The sequence below is a fragment of the Heloderma suspectum genome, chromosome 6 (genome assembly GCF_057233095.1).
Source record: "Heloderma suspectum isolate Gila_16-S chromosome 6, 16-S_ref, whole genome shotgun sequence".
Lineage (NCBI taxonomy): Eukaryota > Metazoa > Chordata > Lepidosauria > Squamata > Helodermatidae > Heloderma > Heloderma suspectum.
The window spans coordinates 69,327,687-69,339,316 of record NC_139463.1 but is presented as its reverse complement, the minus strand read 5'-3'; the positions used below and the strand labels follow the sequence as shown (position 1 = coordinate 69,339,316).

The window sequence follows — 11,630 nt, the reverse complement described above, 5'->3', positions numbered from 1 at the left end:
GTGTCTTGGGATTCTTGCAATACAACATTTAGGCTGTGGTGTGGGGAACTGGGAGGGGAGGGAAGGGGGGACCCCAGAAAACTAGGCAGAGGCACCTTCCATGAACGTGCCCAACTAGCATTAACTGCTGGATAACATCAAGGAAGCACAGAGGTTCAGATGGAGGACTAGAAACCAAAATTCCGATTTCTGCCACAGAGATAAGCATGCAGAGAACTTTCCCCTGGAGAGAGGTTCCAGCACAGAGATATGAAACAGCCAGTAATCTAGATGCTCAAGCGCTCTCCACAAGATCCTGATCATGACAGCAAATTCATACAACGCCCTGAGGTGACCCAAGCTCAATGCAGGCAGGGAGATGTGGAACATACTGCCTGCATACCCCATTTCTCACATTCTCCTCACTTTGCTCTAGGCTGGAAAGGTTGTGGATTCCCATTCGAAAAAGGAATGCCAACGCTGCCCAGGAAAAGAGGGAAGCAGCTGTCTCCTAGTGCCCTTCCCAGGCACTTTGTTCCAGAGAGAACAAAGAATAGCCCCTGAATCAGTAGACGAGGGAATTCCATTGCTGCCCAGAAACAAAGGACATTTCTTTGGAGGATGGGGAAAATGTAAACATGTCCTGGAGTTGCTGCAAAGAAGACCTTCCGGACTGTAAACCTCAGGAGGTGGAACAACCAAAGTTGGTTCCCAGAGTGAAGAGCCGAGACGTCCCAGGTACAAACATCTCTGTCAGGGTATGACTTGGACCCTCTGAGCAACTCCTTAAGGATTTCTTGCCTCCTTAAGAGTCCCACCTTCTTTCTTTTACCTTCCCCTTCCTAGTAACATGGGGTTTAGGCTGTAGACAAGGGGTGATCGACACTCCAGCCACAGGGTTTAACCACAACAGTTTACTGGCAAATTAAAGCAAGCAAATCACAACTAAAGGTATTTACACAATAGAGCTGAGTGATGCAAAAGGCATTACGAGAAAATAAAAGTTGCAAAATGCAAGTTCCTTTACCCTACTTAGACTTCTCCAGGCTGTTACTTCCTGCTCTCTCTTCAGACTCTGGTCTCCCCAGCTCTACTCTTACTGGCTCTCTCGCTCTCTTTATATACCCTCCTCCCTCAAAACCGAAAGTACTGCTTCAAAGCTGATGAAACTTAACTGGGGAAATGAAACTGAAATTTAACTGGGGAAATGAAACCACTCCTCTCAGGGATACCCCCTCCCAACAAAAAACTCCAGGCCTCTCAGCCTGAACTTTTTTCCTTTTGCCTCTGTAGTCCTCAAACGGTCACAATCTCCTTCCTCACTGCTCTTGAAGTAAAACCTTGTGTTTCCAGGACACCCAGCCCAAGTGCTTCTCTTCCCTCATAGAGCCAAGGAGAATTTCCATTGCTGCCCTTTGCCTCATGGGACTCCAGAGTGCCTGTTGTTGCATCCATCACTTCCTGAATTCTGGAATCTCTGTATCACAGGGGTCCCCAAACCTTTTAGTTTGGTGGGCAAATTTGGAAAGTTGAGATAATGTTGTGGGTGCGCTCACAAAATGGGGCTTCCCCCTTCATAAAATGGCTGCCATGGTCAGTCACAAAACACCCATTTCCCCTGAAGACAAACTGGTGACATTAAAAGAAAAGCAACTTCCCCAAGAACATGAGTACAAGGCAGAGATGGGATCTGAGCGCCAAACATAAATTTGAACCCAAATAGAGATGGTGCTAGAGGGCAGCCCTTTGCTTTCTAACATGCCCACCAAGTAAAAAAAAAAAATCTTAAGAAATAAAGTGAAAATCAGGAGAGATAGGAAACCAGGCAGCTGACAACAGAGGTATCCACAGGCACCACACTGGAGACCTGAGCATACCACAACAGAATATTGCAGTACAAGGAAGCACAAGCTCTTGACATATCCCAAGAAAAGGCTTCTCATTAACTTGATTTGGGCTGGGTGAGTGCTCTGTCAGGGGGGTGCAGCTTTCTGAGCCAGTTTTGGGTTGCACTTTCCCCTAGAGTAGGGGTGGAAAACCTTAGGCCTGGGGGCCAAATGCAGCCCTCAATGGGGTCCCAATCTGGCCCTGTGGGATTTCCTGGGACCCCATAACCACTAAAAAAAAAAAAACCTTCATGAGTTGCTTAACTCACAAGCTAAAATGTATCAACTGAAAATAAGGATATGTTGTACAGACGTGAGGCACCTAGCCACGTCGACATATCATTATAACTCATAGGTGTGCAAAACAAGTGAACACATATGTATATGTCCTCACAGTCTGCAAAACAACAGAATTTCCAGGGTACTGCTGGAAAACTAAGATGGTGGCCATAACTGCAGCCACCGAAGGCCCATCAGAAGCACCTAGCTGAAGGCCTCCCTCAGGCCTGGACTTGCCTCTGGGTCTGACTTAGTCCAGTTGCAGAAATGGGATAGGGTTGGCTGGGAGATGTTAGTATTGCTAACTTGTGGTGCTTCCTGATTGGTAGGGCTGTGCATTGCTTTGGTGCCAAATCCGAATACCGAAGCGAATTGGGCTGCTTCGGGGGTGCCTTGTAGAGATCCGAAGTGGATCAGACCAGCCTTGGAGATCGGAGCTATTCTGAAGCCTTCTGAAGCCCAGACAGCCTCTCTCTAAGTGTGTAATCCTATGCATGTTTAGACAGTGAAAAGGCTAGCTGGGGAATGCTGGGAGTTGTAGGCCTTTTCTCTGTCTAAACATGCATAGGATTGTGCCTTAAATGTATCAATTTGCAAAAGATCAGGGAGGGGGCGAGGAGGAGGATGAAGGGGGGAAGGGGAGAGGAGGAGGAGGGAATGGGTCCCCAACTCGGTGCAAATATGTGGGCTTCATGTGTTTGTTTCCGGCCCAGTACATCTCAGAGCTCAGGGTCTTCCATATTTCAATAAATAAGTGCCCTTACCAGGCTTGTTTTGTTTGGCTCCAGTCCAGTTCAACTCAGAACTCAGGGTCTTCTGTATTTCAGTTAATATGCCCTCTTGGGATTGGTTTGTGGTTTTCTTCACATGGAGCTTTTATCCTGCGGTTGAGATTGCTCCTTCACAGAAGTTTGCAGGCTCTTTACGTGACACCATGACCCTCCAGGGCATCTCCTGCACTAAATGCCCTTTGTTCCATTTTTAAATAGATTGCAGATAATGAGCTATCAAATTACCCACTTGTGTTCTGCTTGAGTTCCCTCATGAAAAGAGGAAAAGGAGAGAGATCAATGAAAGATAATGGAAGACTCAGATATGGGGAGGAGGGGGAAGGGGAGGAAGAAAAGGAAGCACGTGAAAAAAGGAGTCCTCCGTGAAAAGAGGACAAGCGGCAAGAAGAGGAGTGAGATCAACGAAAGATAATGGAAGACTCTGCTACAGGGAGAAGGAGGGGAAAGGGGAGGGGGAAAAGGAAGCACATGTAAAGGGAGTCAGTGGTGATCCTGCATTTAAAACTGAAGCAGAAAGCCCCGTTTTAAATGCAGGATCTTAGGCTGGTGTAGAGATGGCCTGTTTGTTTCTGGCCCCAGGCCAGCCCAGTCCAACTCAGAACTCACTGTCTTCCATATTTCAAGGATATGCCCTCTTGGCAGGCTTGGTTTGTTTGTTTCTGGCCCCAGGCCAGTCCAGTCCAACTCAGAACTCACTGTCTTCTGTATTTCAAGGAGTATGCCCTCTTGGCAGGCTTGGTTTGTTTGTTTCCAGCCCAGTTGGTGGCTTTGACACCATGGGCCTATTGCATATTTGCACCCTGCTGCACCTAGCGATGGGGGAGAAATGCTCCACGGACCCCAGTGAGGCCAGATTCAAAAGAATCCAGCCCCTCGGAGTCCGTGAAGGATCGGAAGACTTACCTCCGCCTCCTGGAGGAATCCTCGCCAGCCGGATCCTCCCTGCTGGCCAGCTCCGAAGCACCAGCGATATGGCCGCCATTGCCGTATCGCTGGCTGGGCAGATTGACTGCAGACGCAAATGGCGTCCACTATGCCATTTGCAGCCGTGAAAGTCTTAGTTTAAGCTAAATGCAGCCATAAATATTTGTGTAGTCTATCGCGTGAAAAAGCAGGGATGCAAATGGCGTCCACTACGGCTGCATTTAGCTTAAACGAAGACCTTTATGGCCGCAAATGGCGTAGTGGACGCCATTTGTGTCCGCAGTCAATCCGCCCAGCCAGCGATACAGCAATCAATGGCAGCCATATTGCTGGCACTCCGCTGGCTATGATTCCAGGGGGGAGGGACGGATTGCCTCCCTCCCCCCGGGCACCCCCCCAGACCCGGAGGTAAGCGTTCCGCCCGTCCCTAGCTGCATCCACGGGTGTCTCTCTCTCTCCACCAGCTTCTGCCCACCCACCCACACGCCCTGTGCCTGGGTGAAATAGCTGGGCTTAGTGGCTTTGACACCACAGGCCTATTGTATATTTGCCCCCCGCTGCACCCACAGGTGTCTCTCACTCTCCACCAGCCATGTGCCAGCGCCCTTGCCTGTAGCTACCAGTTGGGCGATGGGGGAAGGACAAATCACTCTTACCAGAAATCTGAAGTGGTGCAGAGGGCTTTTGAAATTAGGCCGCGGGCCGCAAGTGGCCCATCTCATGGCAAAGCATCCCCCTCCCCCGCTGTCCTCCACATGCCATCCTTGTACATAGGACAGTTTGACGAAGGCCAGTGTGGTACACTGAGTATTTTGCAGTACAGGCGGCTTATCCAGGTATTGTTGCTGTTTTGGCAGTTGCCTACATCCTGAGGCACGAGGAAGACGATGAGGAGCAGCCGCGGGGAACTTCAGGTCAAGGTTTGTGCGCAAAGCCAAGGAAGGGTCACTGTCTACATGCTTCTTTGCTATCACCTTTCCACCTGTGCCCGCCAGATGCCTGTTCCAGGTGCTGAATCCCCAGAACCATGTGTCAGTGTATATTAGAGTATGCAGGTTTGGACTATGCAGGTTGCACTACTCCACTGCAAGTCTCCCACCTGTTCTTGCAACAAACACGTGCAAGCCAGCTAGTCTGGTGTCCCGGCCCACCCCAGTATTATCCACGGTGAGTGGAACGCTTCCAAGCCCCCTGCCAATGCACAGCAGAAATTTCTGCAAGCTAAAGAGACGGCCATGCTATTAACTCCCTCCACACTTCCCCCCCTTCTCTCCTCTTGTAAGATGACGATGCTGAACCGTCCACCTCGGCCAATGAAGACATCGACTCGAGAGAGGCAGGGACACAAACCAACCCACACTATTTCATTCGATCACCAGGAAAGGTCACACTGGATGAGATCCTGCGTGGGATCCAGAGGATCCAGGTGACCATGGATCATACAGGTAAGTGTGGAGATCTTCCCATTTTTAATAATGGGATTTGATCAAGCAGTAGAGGGCATGAATGCCAAATGCATATTGGTTGTGCTGCAGCCTGCAGGAAGGGTTTGGGGAAATGTTTAATGAAGGCTTCTGTGGCATTCCTGCTTTCTCTAACCGAGAATTCCCTAAGGCTTTTCTCACCCCCAGGAGGAACCACTTTTTTCATACGCACCAGGTTTCACTGCCAACAGGACCTTTCAGGCTTAGGTCCAACCCTTTTACTCTGTCCTCATGCTATGAGGACACAGAGACTTTACTTATAACCTTGTACTGTTCCCTTTATTGTTGTTGTTGTTGTTCAGTCGTTAAGTCGTGTCCGACTCTTCGTGACCCCATGGACCATAGCACGCCAGGCCTTCCTGTCCTCCTCTCTCTCCCGGAGCGTGCTCAAGTTCATATTCATTGCATCGGTGATGCTATCATGCCATCTCATCCTCTGCCATCCCCTTCTCCTTTTGCCTTCAATCTTTCCCAACAGCAGGGTCTTTTCCAGTGATTTTTCTCTTCGCATTAGGTGGCCGAAATATTTGAGCTTCAGCTTCAGTATCTGTCCTTCCAATGAGCACTCAGGGTTGATTTCCTTTAGGACTGACTGATTTGATCTCCTTGCAGTCCAGGGGACTCGTAAGAGTCTTCTCCAGCACCACTGTTCGAAGGCATCAGTTCTTCGGCGCTCAGCCTTCCTTATAGTCCAGCTCTCCCAGCCATACGTTACTACTGGGAAAACCATAGCTTTGATTATATGAACCTTTGTCAGCAAGGTGATGTCTCTGCTTCTTACTATGCTGTCTAGGTTTGCCATAGCTTTCCTCCCAAGGAGCAAGCGTCTTTTAATTTCATGACTACAGTCACCATCTGCGGTGATTTTGGAGCCCAAGAAAATAAAATCTGTCACTGCTTCCATTTCTTCCCCTTCTATATGCCAGGAAGTGATGGGGCCAGATGCCATGATCTTAGTTGTTTTAATGTTGAGTTTCAAACCAGCTTTTGCACTCTCCACTTTCACCCTCAACAAGCGGCTCTTTAGATCCTCTTCGCTTTCTGCCATTAGGGTGGTATCGTCTGCGTATCTGAGGTCGTTGATAATTCTCCTGGCAATCTTAATTCCGACCTGTGATTCATCCAACCTGGCGTTTCTCAAGATGTACTCTGCATATAAGTTAAATAAGCAGGGCGACAATATACAGCCTTGTCGTACTCCTTTCCCAATTTTGAACCAATTGGTTGTTCCATGTCTGGTTCTTACTGTTGCTTCTTGACCCTCGTACAGGTTTCACAGGAGACATGTAAGGTGGCCTGGTACTCCCATCTCTCAGAATTTGCCACAGTTTGTTGTGATCCACACAATCAAAGGCTTTAGCGTAGCCAATAAAGCAGAAATAGACATTTTTCTGGAATTCTCTTGCTTTCTCCATGATCCAGTGAATGTTGGCGATTTGATCTCTAGTTCCCCTGCCTCTTTCGAAACCCAGCTTGTACTTCCAGTAGTTCTCGGTTCACATACTGCTGAAGCCTAGCTTGTAGGATTTTGAGCATAAGCTTGCTGGCATGTGAAATGAGCACAATTGTATGGTAGTTTGAACACTCTTTGGCATTGCCCTACTTTGGAATTGGAATGTAAACTGACCTTTTCCAGTCTTGTGGCCACTGTTGAGTGTTCCACATTTGTTGGCATACTGAATGTAGCACTTTAACAGCATCATCTTTTAGGATTTTAAATAGCTCAGCTGGAATACTGTCATCTCCGCTAGCTTTGTTGTTAGGAATGCTTCCTAAGGCCCACTTGACTTCACTCTCGAGGATGTCCGGCTCAAGTTCAGTGAGCGCACTATCATGGCTATCAGGGACATTCAGAGCTTTCCTGTATAGTTCTTCTGTGTATTCTTTCCACCTCTTCTTAATCTCATCTGCTTCTGTTAGGTCCCTGCCTTCTTTGTCCTTTATCATGCCCATCTTTGCACAAAACGTTCCCTTGAGATCTCCGATTTTCTTGAAAAGATCTCTAGTCTTTCCCATTCTATTGTTTTCCTCCATTTCTTTGCATTGTTCATTTAAGAAGGCCTTCTTGTCTCTCCTTGCTATTCTCTGGAACTCTTCATTCAGTTGGATATATCTTCCCCTTTCTCCCTTGCTTTTCGCTTCCCTTCTTTCCTCAGATACTTGTAAAGCCTCATCAGACAGCCACTTTGCTTTCTTGCATTTCTTTTTCTTTGGGATGGATTGAGTTGCTGCCTCCTGAACAATGTTACGGATCTCTGTCCATAGTTCCTCAGGCACTCTGTCTATCAGGTCTAATCCCTGAAATCTATTCGTCACCTCCACTGTATATTCATAAGGGATATGATTTAGGTCATACCTGAATGGTTTAGTGGTTTTCCCTACGTTTAAGCCGAAATTTTGCAAGAAGCAGCTCATGATCCGAGCCACAGTCAGCTCCAGGTCTTGTTTTTACTGACTGTATAGAGCTTCTCCATTTTTGACTGCAAAGCACATAACCAGTCTGATTTCGATATTGACCATCTGGTGATGTCCATGTGTAGAGTCGCCTCTTGTGCTGTTGGAAAAGCGTGTTTGCTATGATCAGCGTGTTCTCTTGGCAAAACTCTATTAGCTTTTGTCCTGCTTCATTTTGTACACCAAGGCCATGCCTGCCTGTTATCCCAGTGATTTCTTGACTTCCTACTTTAGCATTCCAATCCCCTGTGATGAAAAGGACATCTTTTTTTGGTGTTAGTTCTAGAAGGTGTTGTAGGTCTTCATAGAACCAATCAATCTTAGCTTCTTCGGCCTCAGTGGTTGGGGCATAGACTTGAATTACTGTGATGTTGAATGGTTTGCCATGGATTCGTACTGAGATCATTCTGTCGTTTTTGAGATTGTACCCCAGTACTGCTTTTCCCACCCTTTTGTTGACTATGAGTGCTACTCCATTTCTTCTAAGGGATTCTTGCCCACAGTAGTAGATATAATGGTCACCTGAATTAAATTCGCCCATGCCTGTCCATTTTAGTTGGCTGATTCCCAAGATGTCGATGTTCAGTCTTGCCTTCTCATGTTTGACCACCTCCAGCTTACCTTGATTCATTGAACTTACATTCCAGGTTCCTAAACAATATTGTTCTTTACAGCATCGGATTTTCTTTTCACCACCAGGCACATCCACAGCTGAGTGTCCTTTCGGCTTTGCCCAGCCGCTTCACTCTTTCTGGCGCTACTTGGAAATTCCCTCTGCTCTTCCCCAGTAGCATATTGGACACCTTCCGACCTGAGGGGCTCATCTTCCGGCGTCATCTCTTTTAGCCTTGTGATACGTTCCATGGGGTTTTCTTGGCAAGAATACTGGAGTGGGTTGCCATTTCCTTCTCCAGTGGACCACATTTTGTCAGAACTCTCCGCCATGACCTGTCCGTCTTGGGTGGCCCTTTATACCTTCCCCTTACATAGCCAAGTGCAGAAGGCATAGGTTTTATAAACAAAGAAAGTTTTATTGATTATTCAATAATAAACTGGTAACTCTTAAAGGCTTTATCAATATGTTTTCTCATAAACTATTCTCCAGATCGCACTCTCAAACCATCACTTCACAAATCCCCACAGACCTCTCTCTCTCTCTCTGTTCTCAGTCCTAAAATCCTGCCTTTCACAAATCCTAGCTCTGATCTAAACCATTCCTCAAACCAATCTCATTGCTATCTCTGATCTTATCCCTCACCACCTCTATCTCTCCACTATCAGACTCTCTCAGCACAGAACACAGTTTTATATAGCACACACATTTCACTCCCTCTTCACTCTCTCAGCCAATCAGCTCACATATGCAAGCCACCATTCTTCCTGCCAATCATCCCTCTCCCACCATAGACATACTCACCATAAAATCAGAGATATAACAGGAACACATAATCATAACCATAGACTCATAACAGGAACACATTAGAGAGCCAGCGTGGTGTATTGGTGAGAGTGTTGGACTGGGAGTTGGGAGATCCGGGTTCTAGTCCCCACTCGGCCATGGAAGCTCACTGGGTGACTTTGGGCCAGTCACAGACTCTCAGCCCAACCTACCACACAGGGCTGTTGTTGTGAGGATAAAACGGAGAGGAGGAGGATTATGGACACAGCCTTTGGTTCCTTAAGGAGGAAAAAAGGCAGGATATAAATGTAATAAATAAATAATAAATAAATAAACATTACTATATTTACAGATTATACATATAGAGATGTGTAACATCACAGCTTCCTTCCCACACTGATACCTTCTGTGTTCAAAATCTTTTACCTACTGCATTTGCCTTGGCATTGCTCAAAACCAACTGACACAGTATTTATGTGAAAACAGCGTGAGCAACAAGGAGTCTTATGGCATCTTAAACTAGACTTTGGGCGCAATCCTATGCATGTTTAGACAGCAAAAAGTCCTACAACTTCCATGCTGGCTGGGGAATGCTGGGAATTGTATGACTTTTTGCTGTCTAAACATGCATAGGATTGAGGCTTTAACGCATTTGTTATGGTATAAACTGTTGTGGACTAGAGTCCACTTCATAAGAAGCATGAAGTGCTATCCTAAGTTGGCAGGCATTGGGAAAACATCCTGTCCTTAAAGCTGCAATTCTTGAACAAAGAACTTCAAAGGAAGACTCCAGCATGAAGCTGCTGAATTACAATTTATCCAAAAATTAAATTCTCTCACCTGTGGCCTGAATTGAGATAATGGGTTTTTATCCCACTACATGTGTTAATGAGCTTACCAATACTAACCAACACTAAGATGTTTGTGATAGCATCAGCACTGCTTGGTTAATAGTTTTTGTAGCAATATTGCATACCTTTAAGGCACAATTCTATGCATATTTAGACAGGGAAAAAGTCCTACAGTTCCCAGCATTCCGCAGCCAGCATGGCTGGCTGGGGAATGCAAGGAGTTGTAGGACGTTTTCTGTCTAAACATGCATAGGATTTGCACCCTTACACTTTTATGCAATTGTCACAGTCTGTACTTCTTTCCATTTCATTTCTCTCTGACCTTACTTCTCCTCAGTCTCCACCCCTGCAACCATGTATATATATTCCTGCCAATTTAGGATTCATGGCCTCCAGTCCATAAAAGATTATGCCATAATAAATTTGCAGTCTTTCAGGTGCCACAAGTCTACTATTTTTCTGCTGCGACAGTCTAACATGACTACCCCTCTGGACGTTGTTCAAACAACAGTTGTTTTGCCTGACTCAAAAAACCATGCTGTTCTTTGCAGTGAGAGATTTTGAGGAGCGTATCTCCCGCTTGGAGCGGATAGTTCTGAAAATGAGAAATGCATGGATCCACCACAGGACCTGCCATCTGGAAGGTCTGGAATATGATGATGAGCAGGAAGATTGATGTTTAATGTCTTTCTTATTATTTGATTGGTTTTGTAATTGCTTTATAAATTTGCAAATCAACATCCTTCCCCCCCTCAATAAAAAATATTTATTTGTGAATCCACATGTTATTAATTTTCTTTTCAGAACATTGTTATATTCAGTCAGAAACATTTATTTGTGAGTTCTGATTACATTTAGCACGTTATGATTCAGCAACCTTTAACATTATTATTTCCTAATTAAAATAACGTTTTGCTCTAAAAAAATATATATATGTATATTTGTCCATGTGGGCTATCGTTTGTCTGGGCTGTACAGGAAGATAGGGAACTAAGAAGGCTCAGCCCCTTTAGAGTAGCAAAATACCAGTTTCCTCTTGGTTGCTCATTCCCAGCAGCCCAGGTGGTATTCTCTTTACAAACATTTCATTTATTATATTTCTGTACCACCCCATAGCCGAAGCTCTCTGGGCTTCATAACCTTCGACTACAATCCTATGGGGATAGGCGGCTGCCTCCAAACTCGGAGGTGACCGCCTATCTGATGCAGGGCAGGAGAAGCACGGAGGGGATCGTTCCCTCCACGCTTCTCCTGCCCTGCATTTGTGGCTAGACAGCCGATTGCAGCTTTCTAGCCACGGGATTGCAGAGCAGGGGAGGAGGCTGCCGGACAACACATGGGATGTGTCGTACCAGCATTTCCGCCTTCCCTGCCCTGGAACACTCCGTTTTGGCTGCTCTGCTCTACTCTTCTGAGCGCAGAAAGGGGGGAAAGCACGGGCTCCGAGGTCGGTTCTTGGAAACCCACATATCCTATGGCTGTCTAGCCGCTGACTAGCAGCCATAGGATTGCTCCCCTAGTGGGCTTTCTGTTTTCCATGGTTGGATCCAGATTTACACTGGATCAACCGAGCCGTGGGTGGA

At 46.4% G+C, this 11,630-nt stretch overlaps 1 protein-coding gene across 1 annotated transcript; it reads left to right on the top strand.

The window, feature by feature from the left end:
- The first annotated feature begins 617 nt into the window (after positions 1-617).
- Positions 618-10,822, top strand: LOC146341105 (uncharacterized). Its single transcript, XM_084807324.1, has 5 exons — positions 618-737; positions 4,324-4,567; positions 4,717-4,779; positions 5,143-5,304; positions 10,599-10,822. Exons 1-5 carry the CDS (start codon positions 618-620, stop codon positions 10,721-10,723), a joined length of 714 nt encoding a protein of 237 aa, XP_084663450.1. The 3' UTR covers positions 10,724-10,822.
- The last annotated feature ends 808 nt before the right edge of the window (positions 10,823-11,630 follow it).

Excerpts from the sequence above, each read along its gene's own strand:
- LOC146341105 (XM_084807324.1), top strand. The coding sequence starts at position 618 with ATGTCCTGGAGTTGCTGCAAAGAAGACCTTCCGGACTGTAAACCTCAG. Across the intron at positions 738-4,323 it reads GTACAAACATCTCTGTCAGG|CTTCTGCCCACCCACCCACA; the intron begins GTATGACTTGGA and ends TCTCTCCACCAG. Across the intron at positions 4,568-4,716 it reads AATTAGGCCGCGGGCCGCAA|TTGCCTACATCCTGAGGCAC; the intron begins GTGGCCCATCTC and ends CTGTTTTGGCAG.